This window comes from Colletes latitarsis, chromosome 1, assembly GCF_051014445.1.
Source record: "Colletes latitarsis isolate SP2378_abdomen chromosome 1, iyColLati1, whole genome shotgun sequence".
In the NCBI taxonomy this organism is placed as follows: domain Eukaryota; kingdom Metazoa; phylum Arthropoda; class Insecta; order Hymenoptera; family Colletidae; genus Colletes; species Colletes latitarsis.
Genome location: NC_135134.1, coordinates 43,637,353 through 43,664,046, shown reverse-complemented (window position 1 = coordinate 43,664,046; position 26,694 = coordinate 43,637,353). Strand labels below are relative to the sequence as shown.

Genomic DNA, 26,694 nt, shown 5'->3' with positions numbered 1-26,694 from the left:
AAACGTACCAACGAGCTTCGTGAGTTCCGACGTCCGTACGAAACGTGATTCAATAATCACGATGGTCACGGAAATGTCGCAGAACTTTATTTATGGAACGAGTACCGCGAGAACGTAAAATACAAACGTTTTCGTCGAACTGCTTCCAGGATCTATGAAATTTCTATTGTCCAACGCGATGATTTATTAAGGGGTTAGGTAACTAAAATTTTGAAAAATTCGATATTTTGTTTTTTTGGCTTAAATAATAGTTTGAGGCCTTAAAATCATTATGCGGAAGGTCCCAGTGTCGGAACAATGTTTTTGCTGAAAATTTAGAGCCTCAACAAAACGGTGTGCAGAATTACTCCAGTTTTAATTAATCAATTGCTTTGAAAATTTACAGTTATCTTTACTATTATATTTATTAAGCACTGACGATCCGTTTTTTAAAAAATTGTCTAATAATTCTGCAAAATATTAGTAATAAAAACTCGATTTTCGATAAAATTTGATTCTAGGTTTCAAATATCTGCCATACTGTTCATTTTTATACTAATTGAAATGTCTCATCGTCGATGGTAAGGACTTTTATCATAGTTAATGGAATATTTCGGTTTTTGTTGTAGACAACAACCATTTTACCATAATCCTACACACCAGTTAGGCATCAAAAAATGAAGTGGCTCGGGAACATGGCATGGGAACAAGGGTTTTTTTCAATATTTGTTATACCTAAATACAGTGCAAAGTCTCAGGATAATTGACTGTTTACTTTTTCTTCGTTGTAGCTTAAAAAATTGCCTTGTTTTCCAAACCGCTAGAGTTACCTAACCCCCTAAATATAAAATTTCATGGAGAAGTCCATGATTGAATATCATGAGGAGTCACTTCGTAATTAGTGTGAGTAGTTTCATTAAATTGACACATATCCACTCTAAGATATGTTCCAGCAAAATGAAATTGAGTGTAAATAGTGTCAGTCAAATTTTTTGGAAGGCAATCCCCTAAAAGAATATTAAAATTTTATTTCCAATTAACGAATAAAACTTTTAGATTCGTTTCAGTTTCATTCGTAAATTCATTTGCAAATTAGATTTTTCTAACTCGACATTCAAGCGAATAAAAATACTAGCAAAGACTAGCTTAAGAATGAATCTAAACTTTTTATTTATTATTTGGAAATGTATCCAACTGCGTGTAATTTTCATAATTTATTAATTTTCAGGTTATAATTGATTCATTCGTCCATTCCGTAGCGAATGAGTATATATTTTTCACAACAATGTTGATTATCGTCGTTGACGTCTCATTATTTAAATTACCAATACAATTGTAATACAAAATATATTACAATCATTTCATAATTAATGAGTAGTGAATTGATCGAGTAATAACATACGCTTTGATTATATGTGTTAGTCATTAATCATGATTACCGATCACTTATTAATCGCTGGTTCGATTACACGGTAATCATAATCGTTAATCATTAATCAAATGATATTTTTTCAAACGCTAGTATTTATTATTAAACACACTTTCTCTCTGTATAGAGTGTTAACAAAATTGTTGGAACTCTTTTCACGGTCAGTTCCTCGAGCCAATATAAATGAAGAAGTTCGATGTCGTTTTATTACATAGAAATAAATTTACTCGTGTATTCTGACTTGCATATTAGATCGGTGACCATTAACTGTTTAAATCTTGAAAAGGAATTTATATGTTTCAACTTGTTCCATCGTTTTGGAACGATGCCTTATAAATTTATAAATACTATTTATAGTATTTGGTATAACATCGAAGACGTTAAGATGTTTGTATTTCTGCAAATCATACAAAAATAGTAGAAAGTTATCAGATATAACTAAAAATGTCAAAACACAGTCAATATAGATATTCCATGAATCATATAATATATCGAAAAGAAACATAATGAAGGAATGTATTTTTTTACATATACTATTATATATAATAATATTATTAGATTAAAAACTACTTCGATCCAATATCAAAATCAAAGTTCAACATGAACTATTGTTCCACAATGAAGATACTGAAACTATTACTGGAGTCGTTCGATTAATAAAAAGTGATAGCATCATCTGATTTTAAATCGTATCAATATCGTCTATTATGTGAGAAAACATATTAAAAACAATTAATGATAGAATACGTTAAAATTTGCTGTAATTGAGGAATTTTTCCATGAGAGTATGTTAAAATTCTTCCCATTGTTACTAAAGATTGCGGTTTTAATATGTATTGGGTACATACGTGCACTCGTGAATTATTTCACGTATGTTTATATACACGTGTAGTATTCCACATGAATAAATTTATCTTAATTTATGTAATATTCAGAATATTGTTATTAATTTACGGATCCAGGATTACGGACACGTGAATAACTACATGTGTACATAAATGTACATGAAATAATTCACGGATACACGTGTCTCTAATACGAAACGTAGACGTGTATTTAAACGTACGTGAAAGGAGGATCTCTATTAAAAATCGTAGGCTTTGATGGAATCCCAGGTCCTTCTGGTGTAAAATCATATTTTTCCAGCGCGAAAAGTACCGCGAAAGAGTAATTACGTAACATCATCGGGCTTCCGATTAAAAAAGTGGATATTTCGGGGAATGACACGATCCCCGGTTTCGTCATTGTTGACAACGTCAAAGTGCAGGACGGGTTGGTCCGCCCATCCCTAGCATTGTGCCCCTCGAAGTGCTTTGATCCATTGTGTTCGACGACAATTCGACGAGCACGCCCGAGCACAGTTGCAACGAGCTCACGAGGTCGCTCAGCGTTTAGAAGAGCGACGTTCGAGCCTCTGTCGCGCTAAGCGACTAGCTAAACGACGAGGAACGAGGATCGATGAACGTTCTTACTCTCCGGAGTCGCGGGACGACAGTCCAGCAAACGTTATTTGAAATTTAAGAAGTAAGAAGCAACTGGTTTCGATCCTCTATACTAGCGTTTCTTATCCTATGGTCCGCGACCCTATAGTTGCACTACTGTCCATAATTCACTGGACGTTTTGCTCGTCCGTTTTGGAAAATGCAAATTAAGGTACAAATTACAATTTCCCGAAGTCATTTTAAGTTACTACTTTATTATAAATTTTATAATTCTAGTATGAGATTAAAATATTAGATGGGGGAAAAAGAAATCCATTATTTTCACGTTTATTTCAAGACTTTATTTAACATGGTTCGGATTGCCCGACTTGGGCGAAATATGTACCGTTTTGTTTTATAATTTGTTGCCATTGGTTTGCCATCGATTCGTGTGGCACCCAAACATCGAGCCTTTTGAATCCAGCTTTATGCAAACGGTTTAAAACTGTTTTGTGGTCGATCTTTAGCTCCTGAACGGTGCTACGACTGCTGACACGTCGGTCTACTTCGATTATTTCCATGATTTTATCGAAATTTTCAATATTGGATGTGACAGTGTCGGGGCCATAAACACCATTCACATCAAAGCAAAATTGTAAAATATACCGAATTTTTTCTTTGTTAACTTCCATCTTTTACACCATGTAACTCACAATCGAATCGACCAACAAAAAAACTGTAAAATACCACAAGTCTCAATTTGTTCAATACTTTACGAGATATATATCACTACAGCCATCTAAGTGAAAAATAATGAATTTCTTTTCTCCCAGCCTAATATATGTATATGCAACAAGTAAAATTGTTCGACGAAATTTCAAAGATAAATGCGTTCAAAATCGAAGAAAGTAATTATATATTCCATCCACCGAGTTCGTACCACTAATTAGGGGCTCGAGAATAATAGGTAGGACGTACTTTACTTTCAGAATTTCTGCTCTATGAGATTCGTACCAAAAGTCTACAGAGGAATTTGTAGTGTTCGAGACATATAATAGTAAACCGTATAGTTTAAAGAAAGTGTTACAAATTGTTATCTCAGAAATCAATGAAGATATTCACATTATTTTCCCCCCTAAAATTTAACGATTCAGGTAGCTAATTTTTTTGGAACGACTGTTACAAGAAAAAAGTGGTTCCCCTAAAATTATTCTAAATAGAAGGCGGTATAATTTTCTTATGTTATTTAGATAGCTCTTATCAAACTGAATAATGTTTACTGGAACTATTTTTATTTTATTATTACACAAGTTTCGTATAGTTACGCTAATTTAGTATATGTACTATTAAATCTGACGAAATATGAATCAGACACAAAGCATTTGGTATCCAATGTACAAAAGTGAAAATTCCACAAATTATTCTATTAAAAACTGCCCAGTACATTAGAAAGTCGATAAATAAAGTGAATTTTTGGCATGCAAACTTGGTTACAGACCATAATAATTATTAGTATCGAAAATATGCATTTGCAAAGTTACCAATGGATCATTTTGTTCCGTTCGGTCCTTCCAGCGTTAATTCCAATATTTTCATGTTTAATATTTTAAATTACGCGACCGTACGGGGACCTTTCGAAAATTTCGCCAAGTTTCCACGAATTAGGGGGCAAGAATCTGGGAATTTAGGAAAGTCCAACCGCGTGAAAGCCGTTGCGAAAATGACGTTCATGCAATTGGCAATGACAGGCTAAGAGAGCATTCAGTCCTCTGTTATTTTTAACGCGCTAACTATGTACTGCGGGAAGCAGCACGCGTCTCTCTCGCTCGCGTTTAATAGGCCTCGAAATATGATGAAGCATCGCGTGCTCAGAAGTCTCTAGCCTCTTGAAAAATTTACAGCATCGAACCAAATACCAAATACCTTACGAACCGATCTCGTAACTACCATAACTTGATACTGAAATCGAATATCGGGGATGAGAAAATTAATTTGTGCTTCAAACGATTCGAGAAATGTATTTAAAATTTTTCCATTTCGAGAAGTTTAGTTATATGCAATTATCGACCTCGATGTTTATCTTTTTCCATTGCTCGGACCACCAACGGATTCGCTTTTATTCGTTCAGTAGATAAACTATTTATGGAAGTAAATAAATTAAATTCTTTTAGCACTTTCTTCCTTTCTGTTGCGTACAGTTTGCAGTTCTGGTTTATTTGAATAAAAATTTTATTTACTCGTTCAAATTTATATTGTTTTTTTAAAAATAATCCCCGTTTGATGTTATATGCTCAACGCTTCTTCCAATTTAAAAAACATTTTTGTCATTCGCTTTGTAATTTTTGTTTTACTTTTTCCACAACCGTTACCCTTTCATGGTTTCCATTATTCTTGGGAATAGAAAATAGGAACTGTAGAAGATTTCAATTTCGTCAGCAACTTCCTCGGTAATGATTCGTTAACTAATCACTTTCTTCACATTTAAATCTGTCACTGATTTCCCAATTCTGACATTTATAGTTGACTTACTGGTTCATTCTCGTTCACTTGTTTATACATATAATAATCGTTAAAAACCTTCCCTAACAATTCCATAAAGTTAGAGGACATTGTTTTACATTTTACACAAAATTTAATATAAATTGCAATGCAGAAAAATCACCGAGTTATTTGGTTCACTGATACTTCACCTATAAAACCGATATGATTGACAATCGACACGGTTATCAGGGATAAGTGCACCAATATCACGAAAAAGAATAATTGTCCTATCAAACGTTCTTTTAGCGAGAAATTAAACAAACCTTTCTAACATACCATGCGCATATTACCGAGGATTTTGTTATTTTCACATCGATAATTTCGATACTGCCTGATCTACTCTTCAAAGACGCTACATACTCAAACGGTTAACATTCTTCGTTCTTAACTGCTATTCTGCTTCTTCTTTTCGCGGTTCGCGAAGAACGTATGTATTTTTCCGTCAGTCGTTTCTCTTTTCAACAAAAGAGTAAAAGAACAATCGGGATCGCGAAGACATGGTCTGAAAGGAGAAAGAGAGAGATACCGAGTGGAAGACGTGGGAGGATGCAAATGTTAATAGCCTTGAGTCGATTCCGTCGCAAGTAGGATAGGTGCATAGGTGAATTCACACGTTCGCATACGGACGCGTATGATTCATTCACGCTCCATGTTCAAACCCGTTAACTCGGACTGCGGGCAATAAATAACATTCTGCGACAGAGAACGCGGGCCAGCTCGACGTGGAATAAATAAAGGCATAAATAATACTAGAGCTTCGTAGGAATCAAAATATTGACCAACGTCCGTACAATTTTTTTACGATGTCGCGTAGATTAGAAAAATCGACGATAGAATTATAAAAAAAAAAAAGTACCCAAGCGTTGCTAATTGAGAAGTTACTGATCGCCAGGGATAGACAAAATTCTTACACAAATTCCGTGAAAGGAATAAAAGAAGCTTTTTGGTGCCTTATTCGTTCAATGAAAATTAGTCATCCGTTACTTCCGTGATCTCAAGATTCTGCTTAGAATTCTGTTCTAAATAATTCCATTGCCTTATACATAGTTACACGTTTTCCTTTCTTGGGTAAATAAATATGAAAGGTATGGAAACATTTCTTTTAGATGATGATAGAGAAATCACCTATTTTTCCCCACGAAAAGCTCTCGATGGCTTATCAAGTACTGTTATTATGCTCATTGGGTGACAATTTGTGTTCATCATATCACATTGTTATCAGATATTACGTTGAAATTTTTTCTAATTTAACCGTAGAATCAATTTTTCCACTTTGATGCACTAATCCGTGGACTGCTTTTGATAATTTTAATAATCCACAATAATAGTGTTAGATCTTGTTTTTAATTTGTTTGATACATGATTACATTCGTTGTATCGTTTAATTATATAATATTCTATCCTGCTCCAATCAAGTTCAGCAACTCTACATTTGCAACTCTTTTCGTTTAATTTGCTTTCACTTGATTTTCAACTAAAGAACAAAAGACTGTCAATTTGTAAATAAAAGAAAGTTTACTGAATTGTTACTTTTAAATGTGTTTGCATTTTCTATCACAAATGGAGTGTTAATTTAGTAATTATTCTATGCTAGATAAATAAATTCGTGTATAGATTGCTTTATCCTGCACAACATAGGAAAAGTAATTCATAAGCAAAATTCTTCCACGTGTTAAGGTATACGATTTCGACTAACACTCACTGTATGTTTACGTTACGGAAGAAAGTGCGAAATAGTGAAATCAGCTGAAAAACGGTCAGTAGGGAACTGTGAGTGTGAATGACATAAAACTTTTACTTTTCTACTTCGGTAACTCATTGGTAACCAGGCATCGACTATCGCGTGTCGCAGATAACGCCAAGGTTTCAAGAAATGGTAGGGATAACTACGCGACAGTCGTGGAACAGATTTTTGCGACACTTACGGACGACTCACTCTAATATGAGCTATAGTTCGCGTCATTTGACAGTTACTAATACATACGTAGACACAGGCACCATCAATTAAGTTTTAACCCAGGAGTTCTCAACTATTTTCTATTCTCGTCGCTCTAATTGCCCCAACAAGTCTAAACAACTCACTTTGGCGATCCGAAAGTTTTATCGTTTTTTCTAATATTATTTTTGCACGATTTTATTCAACGATTAAATTTATATTATTTACATGCGAATAGATACACCACACTTGAAAGGTTCGATATCCTCTTTTACGTTCTATCGAGTTGCCCCATAAGCTCATGCCATTTTTGTTTCAAGGATAGTCGAAACCACACGAAATTAAATGTTCTTTTATTTTGTTTGCTTGCACTTTCGTTATTTTTGTAACAATAGTACTATTTTGATTAACTTTCATCGACAACTATTTCCACTATCTGACCACTTACTTTTGTCTCCGACTGTAAATGAATTAAAAATTTCTATTCGTTATTTGAAAGCACGATAAATTTTGTGTAATATTTTGATTTCATTGTTTTAATAGAAGTAGTAGGCGAAACGTTTAATACGTTTCTAGTAAAATAATAATTCAATGAGATAATAATCCACGGTGGAAAGAAGTCGAAAGGAAAAAGTCACGGAGAAAGTCCCAAGCGGAGTATGATCTAAGTCGATCGTTAGATCACGATGCGATATAGTTGTGAATAAAATGTAGGCAGCCTGATGTAAGCAACAGGTGGGCGTTTCTATTTCGCGACTGCTCACTCGTTTCAACGCGAGATCTCATCCTTCTCTCGCTTTCCCGCCAATTTTCCTGGTCATTTTCGAGAAACAAAGTTCCATGCCTAATGGCGCGGATTTATCGTACTTCGCGACTGTTAAATTTATTATTAATTAACCTATTATATCTTCGTTACACGAATAAAGAAAGTGTGCAGGTACATTTAATAAAAACAATATGGTGACCTTTAAACCTCAATTTTAGTCAAAATCATACTTCGTGCCTGCTAAGTTCAATATTAATTACTGTATTATATCATTATTATACTAATATTTTTGCATCCAATGAGTATTTCACATGATAAATTTATATGTAGTACAATAAGAATTAAAAAATTGAATTTTGATATATTCGTAAATATCAATTTATTTTGTATTGTTAGTATATTTTCAATAAATCTTCTTTAAATATAAAAAATACTAAAAAATATCTTTAGTCTATAATAGAATCTAGATCTAAAGAATACAATGCTTTATACAAAGTTGAAACATCAGAATTGCAGTTGAGAAACAAAATTTTCGATCAGGTGCAAGCTGAAAAATAGATCCTCGTCGAAGACATGGATCAGAGAATACAAAAAGTAGAAAACTAGGCTTGTGACAATTAAAACTAAACGCTGTTTATTCTTTACGCCATAGAGTATCGTCAATTTACGTTAGACTACAGATTGAAAGAAACAGATTACTCTAGAAACTGGTTTCTATCACGACTAACCGCAGATGTCAGACAAATACCTGTTACGTACATATGTGAACAAGATGCTGTTTCCGAAGTAAATGATCATCATCAATGCATATTAGAGGACAGACCTATTCTTAACTTATATCTGAAAAGGAAAATTGCTATCCTTGGTTGCAACGTTACCTTCAAAGTAAGACATCATCGTCAATATAAAAAAAATAGACATCTGTTCTTAACATAAATTAAAACATTAAACCCTTAAGGCATGAACATAAAAAGTTCTCTTTCTCAATACTAAAAAATTCTTCGAATCATAGTCAGTTTCACCCTCAAACGGCGGGCATTCTAACCAAACGAATTTGAGTACGAAGACACTGATTAGATTCTTTGTTTATTGTTATCGTTTATTTCTATAGGTTTGTTTAGTGTCATTATTATTATTATCTATTAGAACTGAAAATTTCGTGTCTAAAATCGACGTATGGGGTTAAATTGAAACTGTCACAACTTCAGATGGTAAACAAACATCTCTATTATTTATAAATCTACGATATTATCACAATTCTAAATGATTATTGATTATAATTCGACAAATAGACATCTATTTTTAATACAGACTAAAGTGCAGAAATTAAAACAAGTAGCTCATTTTCTTAATGCTACATAGATTCAAACAATAAACTCTTTTACAATGTGTATATCTGCAAAACAAAAACGTTCGTTTCCTCGATGCTAAAAAGCAAGGATCGAAAAATACACACTTTTAGAACCTGTGTTTAACCCTTTGCACTCTGAGATTTTTGTTTGATACGAGCAGTTAGCAACTTTCAGGCTATTTAGAGATATTACATTTAAAAATTAAAGAGGTCTCTTTCTCAAAAAAATTTAGAAATGTTTGTAACTTAAATTTTATTCATTTATTTCGTTCATTCAGTTTTTCTTTTGCTATAAATATAGTTTGAACTAAGTTGTGGTGGGCTGACTGCTTTTGAAACTTCTTACAATTTACTAGACTGTTTCTAAAATGGATTTATATCATCTACATTAATCAAACACACGTATAGTTTATTGTAAAGAAAGTTGCCTATCGTTTACAAAGAAACGAGACTGTCTCTAAGGTATATTCTCAACATCCACGTGGAAAAAAGATACCTATATTTAACGCAGATCTTAAAGGACACTTCCTATAATTTACAGAGGCCCGAGAGTGCCTCCATAGTAAATTCCCATCATCCTTAATGTGCGTCTCGAAGAAGACTTCCTTCCATTTGCATGGACTCAACATTTTCTCTAAAGAAGATTTTCATTATCTGCGTGCATCAGACACAGCTATCCCTAACACTAGATTTATGGATATTAATTGCACATATTTTTATCGAAACCTGTTATGTCGACGATTTCATTAAAATACAGTTTTTCTTTTATTATATGTCCATCGATCTATTTTCGAGACACCACAACGGCTGTTCAAAATAATAGATTGCAGGAAACATGCGATAACTTAAGTAATAATAGAGATTATTGCGTGAAAAGTATACTGCGTTATTTGGAAAAATGACTAATAAGAAAAATTTTTTAATTCTTGCTGTTTAAAATTCTTTATTTTAAAAATCACCAATTATCGATGTCCTCGATTGAGAATACCCCCTTAAAGTACGTTGCAAACAATTTTTTTATCGTTTACAAAGGTACACGATTATCTCTGATGTAGATTCTGATAATCATTGCAGACCAGAGATAGTCGATAGCTAGTTTACTGGTCATGTTACCGAGCTCTTATTAGGTATACGAACTAATGAAGACTAGTAGAATAGATAGTGAGGTGGACTCTTATTGTACGAACCATCTAGTTGTCTGCACCTGTTCAAATAAGTGGAGTTCTACTTTCTATAATCAAAGCACGAGTTCATCTCTGAAATAGATTTTCAACATCGGTGTAGCTCAAAGACACCTGTTTTTATATCATGTTTTGAAGAAAAATTCATATAATTTACAGGCGTCGTGCGACTGCTACTAAAACACAGTTGCATCATTAACATTAGCCAGCATCTATTCTAAACACACGTCTAAAAGAAAATTTTTTACCGTTTACAGAGAGATACGACTCTGGTCTGAAGTGGATTTCAACAGAGTTCTCAAATAATCGAGTATTCAAAGATGAACTGTTTTTGTAAGGAGAGCAAAATGGGAAAAATTATTTTCACGAAGAAGACACTTATTTTTAACGAATGTCTAAAAGAAACAGAAATAGAACGAATAAAAAGAATCATTTTCTTTCACAATACGATTACAGATTACCCCATTATATTCAATAACCTAATTAAGAGTCCAATATAAGTATCAAACATAAATGATGTTTCCTTAGTAGAAGGAAAGCCTTAAGTATCAAAACAAAAGAAAAATTCTATGATATATTTAACCAAGCATCAAGACAACATAATTAACGAATAAACGCCAGCAACCATAGCTACTTAATTATGAAAACGTGTTATAAAAATAGAAATAAGTAACTGGACTGTTCAAAGGATCATTGAAAGCGTCAATTAGAGTGTTGTCAAGAAGAAAAATAATGTCTATTTAATGAAAAACATTAAAGCTCGTGAATGAATTTGTAAAGGCGAATCTCTTAATCAACGACATGTGAAGCAAGTTGTTAAATATGGAGGTGGATCAATTATGTTGCGGGGAAGTAAGACATTGGCTGGAATCAGTTCATTGCACCGTATAGAAAGTGTTATAAACCAGTATACGTATAAAGATATTACGAAGCGCAGTCTACTATAAACTATAGAAAATATACCTCACTTGGTATAACTTGATACAAGATATAATAAAATTTAACAAAATTGCGTCAAATTTTGTGTAATTTATTAAAAATACTAAAATAACTTTTTCGAACACGATCGAGATCTCGAGTATACTGTCGAAAGTATTCAAAGTCGTGCGAATGTTTAGTAATTTTCTATTTTATAGTAACCGATCCGAATCTCATTGAAAATTTGAAAACATTACGGAAAATGCGTATGCACGGTGCGTTTGATTCTCCGTCATCGTCGATTGTTCAACTGTATTCCAGAGTTCAAGAACAATGGAATTAAATTTCGCCAGACTATCGTCAACTTTTAATAGAAAGTATGCCAAGGCATATTAACTCTGTTTTGCGTTTGAAAGGTCAACGCACAAACTGCTAATACATTAATACAAAAAGCACTTGCTATTTCAAACACGATGCCGCCTGAGTTAGTTTCTACCAATACAGGCGAGTGGACAAACGTTCCAAACAATATACAATCATTCAAAACCACTAGCGATACGTTAGCTATTTTTGTTCGCTAAATGTTTACGATAATACCTAATAATTGTTAAATGACACCTATCCTTTACGAACGTGTCAAAGAAAAATTCTTATTGTTTACAGAACATCGAGACTACTTCTAAAGTAAATTTTATTTATCACTGTATTTATAGTAGATATTAAACATCCACGTGGACTAGAGATACCTATTTGTAATCCAGTATAACCCCCCGGGTCATCAATTTATAAATACATTATCTATATAATAGTATGACGTACAAATTGTATAGATAGTTGCAGATTAATTTTCAATTTTGAAATGTTCAATGTATGACTTTTGCTGTAATATTCGATCGAAAATGTTGCACCTTAGACTCGACGCAGACGAGCGATTGTTTTTACGAACGACTGTTCGTCATTCCTTGTTTTCCTGATTAAAAATACCGAAGGCAAATGTGTAATCGTGCAACAAAATTAATAAGAGCGGAGCAAGCACGTGCTCCGATGTCACGTTGCACACTAATATTTACGTATTTTATTTTGTTTTAATATTATGTCAAACTGTATTGCTCAATTGCAATGAGTAAATTATTAATACATTTTAAAGAAACAGAATTTCTTCTCTTAATTAAAGATGTTTCTTAAAACAGTTTACACATTCGAAGAAGACATTCAAAGTGGTCAAAACCTTTACGTCGTTTGATTAATAATTATTAATGAACAATGTATGATAAGAACACCTTGTATGAAATATAATTTTAATGTTTCGATCTGAATTCTAATGATTTCTGAGTTGATCTGAATTTTAATGGTTTCTCACGCCAGGACGGGTACAGTTAGAAAGCTGAGTTTATTAAACCTTATAATTTATTACGTTTATAAGATATTAAAGCTACACGTAGTGGCCATAATACTCATATAAACCAAATGTTTTGGTACCAAATAATTATAAAATAGACAAATTTTATCTACGTTTGTTCTAGGTTTATCCAATATTCTGTCATCTTGTCTGTATATATTATAAAATAATTGTCTACCATGAAGGATTAAATATTTTGGTTTCAGCTTACGCCCCACTGTCTGTTTATAAATGATCTTGTACAATTTTTCCCAGAATTTAAATATAATTAATATTATGGAAGATCAACGTTCGTTTCAAAGAAAATTTCTCATCCTTTTCAGAGTCTCGAGGATTGCCTTTAAAGCAGATTCTAATCATTCAACAGTTCAGTGATAGACTCCTTTAATACACGCGACAAAGAAAGCTTTCTATCGTTTATAGAGACACGCGACTACTTCTAAAGTAGATTCACCGATACCTGCTAAGAAACTATCTTACTAAAGTAGATTCTGCTCGTCCGCATAGATCAACTCTATTTTTAACGCACGTCTTTAAGAAAAATTCCTATTGTTTACAGAGATACGAGATTGCTTCTAAAGCAGATTGCTTTAGAAGCAATGCAGATATTTAGATAGATATCTATAAATAATGCAGATATTTAGATTCTAAAGTCACCTATCGATTCTAGACATTCGAGATTACCTCTATAGCAATGGTTTTTAAGTTTTTTTTTCACGAACCCCTCATCAACACTTGGATGAAATTCATGGATCTCTTTCTTCGAACGATGTTTCGAAAATATTAGTTAAATTCGTTTTTCAAATCAGAGTATAAGAATTCATATTAAATAGAAAAAGATTTACGTATCATGTAATATTTTTCATTTTAACTACATCTTGGTATCTTTACTCGCATGTGGTATCACTTTCGGTAGTAATTACTTGGTTCAAGACTCGACAGATTTATAATAGTCTAATCGTCGTTTCAAAACACAGAAATTGTTTGATAACAATTTCAATATTAATAAAAATTAATAGTTAATAATTCCCTATAAAAATCTACCTATGGCCTCCTTGGGGTCCCTGAATCACAGGTTAAGAAACACTGCACTATAGCACACCCTGATTCACCTATTCTTAATACGCGTCTCAAATAAAACGGTTTACCATTTATACAAACGTTTCCTTGAAAGTAGATTCTGCTCGTTACCAGATTCGTTCTTAGCATACGTCTGAAAATAAACTTCCCATCGTAAACACTCAAGACTGTCTCTGAAGTACATTCCCATTATCCAAATACGACGCTTATTCTTAACACGTGTCTCAGAACGTCTTACCATTTACAAAGACGCACAATTTCCTCGAAAGTGTATTCTACTCGTCATCGGACCTATTCTTAGGATACGTCACGAAGAAAAATTCCTACCATTTACGTAGACGTGGTGCTGCCTCCAGAGATGCTGATACTGACTCCAACGCGAGCTCGTGCTGTCGTCGTGAATAGGCGGAAGTGGTGCGTGCACCTGATGGCCGTGCGAGGTGGGCGGTAACGGGGGCGGCGGTGGTTGTTGGGGTTGTTGTTGGAGCGCAGGCGCGACCACGATGTGCGGATGGGGAGTCTGCTGCACCGGTTGCTGATGCTGCTGCTGATGATGCGCCGGGTGCAGCGTGACTGGTACCGACGGTGGTGCCAATTGCTGGTACTCCATAGCGCAGCTCATCAGTTTCTTTCACGCGCGCATTTAAGTCCCTTTTCTCACGTCGATCGCCGGGCCTCTCGTCGAACGTCTTTCTACGCGAATACGTAATCGTCACAGATGGTAAACGACAGGCTACGCCACCGAGGCCCAGCGGTTACCGGCGTTTATTTGCCTCCGCATCTGCGCGTAATTTTATCCGATTCGAGCGCCGGTCGTCATTCGCGCAGTCCTTTTTGCGTTGTCACTGGACGGACACTTGTGCGCGACGCGAGAGTCACCGGAAAGAGAGGGAGAGAACGAAAGAGGATCGACGGAGAACGTTGGTAGCTTCGACATACGAAACACGGTCCCACCGAGTCGCGAAGAATCCTTGAATTAGAATTTGCATGAATCCGAACGGACTCGTTCCACGTCGCGGGCCGCCGTCGAATTGTTCCTGAAAGTAATTCTGGTTTCGGTGCAGAGCCACGTGGTCGAGATCCAACTACCCTCCGCGGCGCGACTGACGGATCGCGAACCGGACCCTCCTCCTTTCCCCTCTCTCCCTTCCTCCCTCGCGACCACGTACGCGAACTGTCACTGTACGAAACTCGTTCACGGAGAGTCCCTGTCCTCTGCGTGATCCGCGAAGCGGCACCGCACGAAAGCAACAACACACCGTGGTAGCACAGGACGTGGACGCGCGCGTCCTCCCCGCGGTGAATCCCGAGTCGTTCGATGCGTCCTGGCAACAGGAGGGAGAGCCAAGAGGCGCCCACACGGAAGAAGAGCAACACGGTGCCGTCGTCGTGTGTCGACTGTCAAAATCAGCGACCGTCAGCGTCTATCCGTCGTCGGTGTTCGCCCATTGGGCCGTCACCGTTGCCGGAAGCGGTGCTCCTATTGGCTCCCTGGTCGCGTTCCTAACGGTGGGGGAGAGACGATGACGCGCCTCGACGTCGTCCTGGGACCGGGTTCCGACCAGATGAGACAGCACGAGGAAGGGCAGAAAGGGAAACAGCCGGGAGGGATAGGGGAGTCCGAGAGAAAGACGCTCCAAGGGGTTGACGAGGAGAGGGGAGCCGAGGGGTTTCGTTAGACGGGGGAGGGAGACACCAATAGAGGCAAGCAGACGGAAAAAAGAGAGGGAAAGAGAGGGGAAAAAGCTGTGCGTGCCTCGAACCTGCGGCGTCCGGAAAGACACTGAGTAGCCGCGAACGTCGACTCCGTTCCACTCGAGGATTACGTCTCGCTCTCTTCCCTCACTCTCTGTCGCTCCATCGCGGTGGCCCTCCCCCTCGCCCCCGTTCCACCCATCGTTTCTCCTCCATAGATACTTGCACGCATGTACGGGCTCCCTCCACCGCCGCGACACTCGGTCTCTCTCGCCTTCGCCAAACATCCGCTTTTACCCGCCCCCACCTCCCACCCGGCGTCCAGGGATCCCCTCTTTCGAGTGTTCGCGCGCGCAACGTATCTACAAGATTCTATCACTTCTGCGCTTCCTACGCCAGACCTTAGTCTTTCTCCGTTCCACCTCGATCTCTATGCATACATATCTCTCCCTCTTTCTTTCCGACTACACGGATACTTTCCTCGCGTAACACCCCCGTGCACTTTCCACAGTTTTTAACGCTCCTACGCCGCGGGAGCTCCGCGCGCTTTTCCTTCGTCGCGAGGAACGCGCGCACCGCTTTCGTCACGGACCAATCAACGACGATTTCGCAGATGCAAAAGAGCTTCCGCGTTCGGGGACGGGGAAACCCCTGACTGCCCGAGAGCTTCACCCGCGTTCGAAGCGCGCCGGAGAACTGCGTTTCACGCGTTCGAACGTCGAAGTCCAAGGATGAGGAACCTGCTGCCCCGAAGGCCGCACGCGACCTTTCCAGGCGTTCGGTGTGGTTTTTTCGTATATTTCGTAATTGTAACATAAAGCAAGGCATAACGATAACTTATCTATTAACTTCTATGCTTGAATTTAGTAAAATTATCTTCTTTTAGTGCCGGCAGACTGATATACAGCGTCGGGAAGTCGTGTAAGCACGCGACGCGATGTTTCTTCGTTAAATAGTAAGATACAAAGAACCAAGTTTTAGAATAGTGTTTTACATAAGACAAAATATTTTATTTCTGGTTTCTTTGTGCATGTAAAGTATAATTAGGCGAAATACGTATGCCATACCACGTTTTATTACATCGAAGTCAAGTTATTTCAGTATACAGGGTGTTCGACCATCCCTGGGAAAAAATCAAGAATACATGAATTTTTTTCTCGAGAGTATTTAGGATTTCGGGGGTACGTCTATTCACGAAAGATAATTATAATTGACCCCCGCAACCAAAAATAATTTTTCCTGAATGATTTGAAACTTTACATTTCCGCCGAAAAATTTAGGCACCTACTGCCTGTCAATTTTTCTTAAAAATTCGTTTTTGTTTTTTAATAAATTTGTTTGACACTGTACGGAAATGTTGTTTAGTACTTTTTTGTAAGTATCCATGAGCTCTACTTTAGAAAAAAGTTTCATTGAAATATATTCACTATTGTGGGAGTTATGGTCGTTTGAAAATTGGACCAGTTTTATGGGGTTTTTCTCACTTTACGGGGTTAAGGAACAACTTTTCGAACATTCTTGGAATTTCTACATATTCTTCACCAAAATACGCGTTGTTTGCATTTTGAAACATTAAAATCCTCCAATCCGTTCAGGAGTTATGATGTTTTAACCGAACGCATGAAATTTTAGGGGAATCATTCGTTCATGGTCAGACATTATATTTTCAGTAAGGAATTTTTTTCTCGAAAGTGCGTAGAATCCCGGGAGTATATCTATTCACCAAAAATGATTGTAATTGACCCCCGCAACCAAAAATAATTTTTTCAAACAGATTTGAAATTTTTTAATTTCACCGAAAAGTTTTCTGGTTGTGATGAAACTTTAAACGTTAATAACTTTTTAACAAAGCCTCAATCAACGAATTGGTATCTTGATTTTCGTCTTATTTTGGTCTCTAAAATCTCCAATTAAAATTTTTCCCAGAGGTGGTTACCTTGTCTAATTTTTGGTGACTTTTAATAGATTATAATTATTTTAAAATCGTGAAAGTTTACATTAGTCAAATTGACTGGTTTTGAATTTCTTTTAAAAGATACTTTAATTTATCTTTCAAATGAATGCACTTACAATAGAGCAGCAAACAAACCAAACACATTTACTTTGTATAAACAGTTTACAATTGAAGTGGCATGCGACGATGCTTTTATGAAAATAAAATATGTAGATATATTTGATTAAGACAATAATATCTGAAAAATATTTTACATATTTTATAATGTCAAAAGGTTCTTCACGTCTGGCTTAACCTTCTCGGATATTAATTTTAAGCATGACTTTGACGTACTTTCTCTAATTAATCATTTTTCGAGGCAGTAAAATTATAAATATACAGCGTAAAATAAGTATAAGGGAAAGTAAGGTATAACCGCATATCTAACGTGTTTTTATTGCCTATAAAGAATCAGAGAACAAAAAAACATTTTGTAAAACATTACCAGTACATTACAATATGCATCAAAATCACTGAAATGGGTGAGGAAACCTCTTATGTAAATAACTATCTAAAGCCTGTTAAAGAATTATTTCAACTTTGTCATTTATTAAGAAAACGGTTGAGTTACGACTTATAATTACTTCGAGACTTCTTATCCTCGCCACGAGTAGAATGCCATGAAATAAAAAAAAAAATTCCTGTTTAGGTAAAGGTCAATTTTACAGTAATTTTCTTTAACAGATCTTATTAATCCCTAATGATTTGATATCAGTGTCTAAACACGGACGATTATTGTTTTCTAATACAAAAAGATATATTACTGGAAAAATTATAATATCTCATTATGGATTACGCTGTCAACTTTCTGGTTTCTCGAACTCTGATTTCATCTATAAGTCAAATTATTACAAATTACAATTATTACCAATCATCGAACGAAATGCACATTCAAGATTCTGGTTCAGCATATATTTTGCCGATGAAATTATGAATAATTATGTATTAAATAAATACACCGCTAGACATGTATTATTTTTAGACCCGAAAAGATTAATGTAGATTTTAAAGTTTAAAATTGCAGAGGTTTGATACCAAATAGCGAACCACTGTTAATACAGTATTCTTTGATAATTTTTCTCTATGTATATTTCCTCTATGTACATTTATATAATTCAAATGAAACTAAATAGAGGATATAATATAGATACGAGAGAACTTGTAGGCGACGTACATTTAGAGTAAAAAGTTGAAGTATATTTCTCGAACCTTGTAAAGAACCACACTGCCCTAATCTACTTAAACTGATCGATTCAAGGATCACGCAGTTATCTTTCGTTCCGAGAAGTACTCTTTGTTTTGAAAAATTAACTTATGGCGATCAATGGAGATTTCGATTAACCTTTAAGTGCACGATATAATCTTTCAAAATCTTTCAAATTAATTTAAGTGCACCGGTACAAAAGTTTGTGTTATTGTTAGAAATTATGAAAATTTAAAGTTTATCTTTTCAGCCTTCTACTTTCACCGATCCATTCTTCTTAAATGATAATTTACACGTAAAATAAAGGTTAAATTCAATAAATATAAACAGGTCAAACAAGGCATAATCATTGAGAAGCGTAGAATACAATTTGTACTATTGTTATAAATTATGAGAACACCTAGAATATTTTTATTTTCTATATAATAATTTATAACGTAAAGCGAAAGTTCGATCTCTAAAATATGAACGAATCAAACAAGGTATAATTATTGATATTCAATGTCTGAGTATTACATGTGGACCCCCATGGTTTAAGTACATTCTATCATCGTTAGGAAATGTTTTATTTATAACTTTTATTTGCTATTCCCAAGGAAGACTCGATATTACTAGCACAAGCTCTTTGCAATCACTGACTAACCCCTGCGACAGTCCTCGAGTTCCAATGCTCCTTTATTCCGTACCATAAGCATTAAAGAAAGTAAACCCAGGATAATAGGACAACAGAAGTATATTTCATCAATAAAATCAATGAAACGAGGACATGTAGAGGGTTGTCTCAACCCCAAAATATAATTATTCGTATCTTGCTTTAAGTATATCTTACATTGTTCCGTATTAAGTGCACTATATAGATCCTTAAAAATTTAAATTTCCCATAAATGCATACGTGTCCGCAGCCTGGTTATAAATTACGACAACGATGACTACAAGCAAAAGTTTTCTCTTTCTATGGATCGTTCATGGAAGGAGACAGTAACGTATCAAAGTGAAAAAGAAATTGGAACGCGCGGTTGACGTTAGATCGAGAGAACCTCCGCACGCAGCCTGTCCCCGTTTTCTACGTCAGATCGACCCACTTCCTGGTGCGTGGTTCGATCGTGACCGATCCATGAAATTAACGGTAACGAACCGGCTGTGTTCGCCGGGTAAAATCGAAAGTGGCGAAATGCCACGACGTCGAGCGTCGGGAGGGGGGCGGAGGATCGTTTCATAGTGGTCCGAGTGGGGCGCAGAGAGAGAGTTCCTCGTTGTTCCTGAAGAAAGGTTCTAACTACGTTGATCTGCTGCCTTCTGTATGCGTCGATCGTTCGATAGCAACGCTTCTTCTAAGACTCTTAAACGATCGTTCACGTCGAGATGTAGAACGTCTCTTTTCTTTTTTTTTATTTTCAATTCGAAGCAACAATAATATCCAATTACACGACGTTATACGACGCTCCAAATGAACATTGGAGATAGAAAGTGGTACGATCTATTTTCATCGCTAGCCACTGGTGAGAATTAACTTCGTTAGATCCGAGATTATGGTCCCGAGGATATTTTAACGATTGCTTATGGTTTCCGTCACGGCTAGGAGAATTTTATTTACAAATAACGAATACGGTTTTTAGATTCAATTTCAAACTAGCTTTTAATGATTTTGGTTTAAAGAAGATCGTTATCCGATTCTAATTACGAAATAGGGAATCATGTTTGATTAAATGAGCAACAATGAATTTAAATATCATAGGAAATTTATAGAATGAAGAAAGTAATAGTTTTGCGTGTTTCTATATTTTAATAAATATTCAAACTTGGTCGTACAAGCAAGCGAACAAAGAAGTGTTATCTTGAACATTAAATTGATCATCTTTGTACTATACATATGAAAATTACCAATTAAACAGTCGTAAAAGATTTTTAAATGTGATTAATATAGGAAAATGAAATTATATTATTGTCTACGTTTTATTTCATACGTTAATATTATGTCGGTATTAAATAAACTTTTTCTGTATTTGATTTAACATTTAACGATATTTTTTTCCAATACTTTACGAGATACTAAAAAATATTGTGCCGTATTCGTCTCTATTAATTTTTAATTGTATCAACTATGTTAAATTTTTAGGTACACCATGGCCATAATTAGGTACACACGATTATGAAATTTTGAGCGTGGTACCGGTGTCAGTGCCAGTGAAGGTGATGCATTCTTGCCTCTCTCTGACGAGCTATATGCTCAATATATGACAAGAAATAGATTAAAAGATTGTTGCATCATAGTTACAATCGCGAAGATTAATTAGCTTAACAAGCAAAAAATTTCAAAATGTTACAAAATAGAATTCAGACTTTACTCTCAGAGATGTAAATAACATTTTTTTAATATTATTTATACCATCATCTATATATTAGTAACCTCGATTTATACAGATTTTGCGTGTGACTGTGTGTATTTATGATACTAACATGTGCATGTTTGTCATGTTATACGTCATATTATTCATATTTTTTTACAAGTTTTTATAGTTACACAAATATACTTCGTCACAATATTTATAGCATATTTTCTTAAATATTTCAAATTTATCACTATCAATATGTGACTTTCATGACTGATACCTTCCTATCGTTCCTAAAACTGGGATTATACTGCACAGTAACCGTATTTCCAAACTCTATGTCATAAAACATGTGTTTTATCTGTTAATTTCATCAGAATTTCAAAATGTTTTATACAATCCTTATCATTTAAATCGTGTGGACTAACAAGCATGTACGATGAATCGTTTGATCCGACAATCTTCGATGTTCAAACAAATATTTTTGCTACAAATCTGTTACTGGCATTGAACGAGTGATCGTTATGCATAAATATGGAAGAACGTGGAGGAAATAACTCATTATTTTTTAAATATTTCTCAACAATGAAGTCACGTTATTCTCTCATGTAGCGCTCTATTTTTAATAACCCTGAACCGTTACCTGTCACACTCGTTTTTTTTCATTGCCAACACATTACCGCACAAATGCCACAAAATACAAATCTTGCGTGAATTTGGGGGCGCTCTTTATAACAAAGACACCGAGAAAATCGATGTTTGAAATCGTGAATTGTATAAAATCGAGAGAACCGGTTAAATGGAAGGTTCGCGAAAAATGAAAATGCTGCAGAAGTTTAAACGAGGTCTTAAAGTCATTTATTATAAATCGTCAAGTTCTTAGAGAAGTTTCGTGCACGGTCCAAATATTCTTTGCGGTACTTTGAGAAGAGGCCGCCGGTTGCGGACTTGGAAGAGTTCCCGTTTCGTTTTCATTTGCACCGACGACCTTTCTCTCCGTCGTTCCCTCGTTGGCCGTACGGAGAAAGGGGAAAAAAGCAACGGAGGAGGGCAGATAGCCACGTTAATTCTGGTGGAAGAGGCATAAAGCTCTGAATCACCGGTGAACCGGTCCCGTAGCGTGAACACGATGCCTGTTTTGCGAACGCGGAAACCACGAGGAGCCAGCAGCTTCGCGCGGGTCACGGAAGGATTTCTTTCTCTTCCTACGTTGTCCTCCTTCCTCCTCCTCTTTTACATCTTTTTCCCCTCATCTACCTTTTTGTTCCCCTTTGCACACGCAGAACTTACCACCGCCCTTTTCGTGGCACTTTTCTCTTTAGCCAACTTGCAGACGATGCGTTCATACACGATCTTCTTCGAAGATCGTCATTGTCAAATACTGCATTTAGTCGTAAGTGAGAGGTACCATCGAGTAATTATTTTTCCATACATGCAATCAGTTCTTTTATTCGTCAACAGTTTGTGCAAGCTTTCTCTCTTTACTCGTTCCTTTTCGTATCACTTTGCTTGTTTATGGTTGTTAGTTCCGTGTAATAACTTTGAGGTTAGATCGATAAACAGCCTTTGCCTGTAGCACGCTTATGTACGAATTATTTATTTCTATATAGACAACCTTTATTATCTAAACTACTCGAGGCAGAATCTCTGTTATGATTTCTATTCATTTCTGGACGAGTTTCTATTACTCAAACAGAGGTCGAACGTAGTGTCAGTTATCCGTGTGTTTTGCGTTCTGTGCAGGTCACTGACATGTATTTTTCTTTTATTTGCGTACTAAATTCATTTCAGAATACTCAGTTCTTAGTAATAAACGTAATAATAATCTTTGTTGGTGCTAACGAACGCCTTAACCCCTTAACGTTCATGCCCGAGTTTAACTGCTTTGAAAAACGATATTTGTTTAATCTAACGGTTTAAGGGATGATAATATTTGTTTTCCTTCAAATTATACGTTAGATACAACATTGTAATTAACAAAGACCGCATTTTTAGAAACAAATCCAATAAAGAAAACTGATCATTCTTGGTTAACCCGAAAAATATGAGCGTTAAGGGGTTAAGAACTGGGGGAGAGATGTTTACCAAGTTCGCTGATTGATAATTGCCGATACAATTTAATAAGAAGGGACTGATGGTTAGTGACAACCAATAGAAATGGAAACAAAGTTAAAAAAACAAGTTCTTCTAAAACCACACACCTCAAACACTCTAAATCCGTGTATTTCAACACTTTAAGTCCTAAGAGGAGAAGGACTTATTCCACAACCTTGTAAATCTCCTTACATATATTAAGAACTCTGCTGTCTCCCGATCGATTCGCATAAACAAGGTTTCACTGTATTTTCTTTTGTTTTATCTGCTCCGTGCTTCATCATACTCTTCTTAAGGAGGTATTGCTGTCTAGACTGTCAATTTCACGGCCCTTTTTGTGAGTTTTTTTTAATGATAGATAGGCTGTTTTGTACTGAGACTTTGTAGATATATTTATTCATCTTATAAGCGTGCACAATATTTTTTTCATTGAAAAATATTAAAAATCGTGGAAATTATAACTTCTTATTTAATGGCTCTTTTGGAAAAGATGCTCCAATGGCTTCCAGGATTCCAGATAATTTGAAACAGAGGGGGTTAAAGTATCTTCATAAGGAAGGTTGTAGTTATAGCAGGAACTAGGGAGAAGTTAAAATCCTGATAAATAAAGAAATGGCAACGCTTCAAGTTTCAAATTTCTATTTGTTAATCGTTCTTTTGTCTTTAGCGTATCAAAAAAAAATAGTAAAATTCAATATTTTTTTAAATCTCTGGTTCCAGCTATAAAGGCATGTCTGCTGAATATTCTCTCCAAATTTGAAGTAAATCGGTTTGCTAGATCTTGAAATATCACGTAAGCAAGTTTAAATGCGTTTTTTTACACAAGAAGCTATAACTCTCGCAATGTTTAATATTTTTTGATGAAAAAAATACTGTACATACCTATAAGACAAATAAATATATTTGCAAAATGTCACTACAAAACAAGCTACCTGTCGTTAAAAAAAAAATCACAAAAAAAGGCAGAAATGACAGCCTAGACAGCAATACTCCCTTAAGGGACTAACAACAATTTTAAATAGGCACGATCAAACTTTCAAACGACAGTGTAAGTTCGATAAATTCGATGCGTGTTAACTGTAACACGTTGCTAAAAGTTGACGAGGCGTTTGCTTTTGCCACCATTCACGGAGATCTCGATGCCAGCGAAGACGCTTTCGTTTCCCGGGTAAAGGTTAAGCTGTTGCTACAGTCTAACGATGGTGCATGAAATGGGAATCGAGACAACCTGTTGATCGTGCAGCTTCCTTTCACTCCCTGCATCATGAGCCAGACTCGAGAGAAAGAAGCGGCAAATCGGTCAACTGATTTACTACGGCACGGTTTCGGTATTTCATAATCGATAACCTCGAGGATACGAATTATGCTTCGTTCGTCGAATCTACCCATTGTAGAAAAAAGTTTCTGCGCGATACCACAAGTTACCTCGTCGTTAAATCGTTCTGACCATTAAACAAGATCTCAAATCTACGAATTTATATAGTACTGTTATAAATGAAACGATCGTTTTTGAACATTTAATTTAAACTGTTATTTTGCAAACTTAATGTTATAATAATCTTCATAGACTTCGATACATCTCTTCTTTACCAATGCTATTTCGGAAGAAATTGCGTACGTGAGAAGCAATACACTCGTCAAATGTAGTTTTTTGTTTCTATAATAATTCTCATGAATTGCCCTTCCAGTTAAAAAGTTACTTGAATGTTTGAAAAGATGATAGTCTATAGGGGAAAGACGAAGAAAATAAAGAGGCTAAACGAGAACTTTGTTATAAAATAATGACACTTTGTGTTCGTTTGCCCAATTTTGTCGTCTTTTCGAAGACCCTTATCGTGTCTTATTCTATGTTGTGCAAAAATTAAATGATTTTTTGTCACTAAAAAATGAAAATCGTTCAAAACACCAAAGAAAGACTCGTATCGAGATTTTGTTGATAAACAAAGCGATGACTTTTATCGCAAAGAAATATTTAAATTGCCCAAAGAATGGCAAAAAATCATAGAACAAAATGGCACGTATATCATTGATGAAGCAAGTTCTATATAAAATTGTCAGTATTTAATGTTATTGTATAAAAATGCAAATGAAATGGCCCATTTTTCATAATTTAGATTTCCCGCCTTTGTAACTTGATTGCAAGGTTGCAAATGGCGTGGTGTTCGCTTTATTTGAAAAGTACATAACTAAATATGCATAATTTCGTTAATGTCACACAGTGTATGCGATTAAAAATCCTTTCCATTTATTACGGAAAAGGATTTAAATAATTTATTTGCACAAGCTCAAACTCGTATACTGCGGTTACAGCAAATATTAATATTTATGTATTCGTGTATTCATCGAAACTGTCTAACTCGGGTAAAAGTACCGTGGAACTAGTCTAACGGGTAGTCGAAAGAAAGCGGTTCCATTTCGGTGCGTTCCGCTTTTCGTGACCGACTTAACGAAAATTTTAGGGAGGCCCTTCCGAGGAGGAAAGCGAGGGATAAATGGGACGACCGAAGTCAGCAAACCAATTCCGGAATCGCGGGTAGGGGAAACAGCTGGGCGCATTTCACTAGAAGGAGAAAGTGACCCACCGAAAGTCGTCGTTTTCACGTCTGGCCCGGTCCTGAACGGACAATTCTACTGCCGCGAATCTCGCTTCGTAGCGACCAGACTAATCCGATGACATACTCCACGACCCATCGAGAGAAAATACCACCTCGAAGACCGAGAAGAGGTATTTTGTTTTTACTACACAGAATCTTTACAAATAAAAGTGTAACTTCTGTAATTGTGCAATTTTTAAACAAGTTCTACTTGTAGTTAGACATTCAGAGTGTTCCGCATTTTTCCGTACACACTTCAGCAGTGTGTTCTACAAGTAAAACCAAATAAATGCTTTGTTAGGAACTTATAACAAAAATATGAACCGCGAAACTCCATTGAGATTCAGGACATTAAAGTAAAAGAAATTTATAACAAAATGAAATCAATCTTTTGCAAGTGAGTTTCCTTGCGATTTACTGACCATAAACTTGAACGATAGTTGAAAATTTTATGACAACAAAAAGTTATCATCGAAGGAAGATCACTTCGGGATCCAAGATAAATGATAGAAACTAAACTCTGATAAAGAAACGTTTAAGTCGACCGCATAATTCTACGTAAAAACTATTTTTTCGTGCCTCGATTAGCAGTTGCCCTCTTTAAACAAAATTTTAGTTTAAAAGTACGTTTCGCGTTTTAATGTTTTTGCTATGCTGAGATTCGACGGTACTTTATTTCTTATCGTGTGCAAAACTAGAATATTTTCATACAACTGTCATTGACGATGAAATCTCAGCAGAGGTATAACATAAGTGTGAATACTGTGTGTATAAATTCGATAC

General features: G+C 35.7%; 1 protein-coding gene across 8 annotated transcripts in view; it reads right to left on the bottom strand.

Annotated features, from left to right (window-relative positions):
* The window catches only part of LOC143342173 (thyrotroph embryonic factor), a 145,768-nt gene that overhangs the window by 90,784 nt on the left and 28,290 nt on the right, over nucleotides 1-26,694 (bottom strand). The window contains exon 1 of one of the 8 annotated variants that reach the window (XM_076765828.1): nucleotides 14,329-15,804. The exons of 6 other annotated variants lie outside the window; for them this stretch is intronic. In XM_076765828.1, coding sequence (XP_076621943.1) covers nucleotides 14,329-14,623 — 295 coding nt within the window. In that variant the 5' untranslated portion in view covers nucleotides 14,624-15,804. Of the gene's footprint in view, nucleotides 1-14,328; nucleotides 15,805-26,694 lie in introns of those variants that run through there. One more of the 8 variants, XM_076765838.1, reaches the window with a different exon arrangement.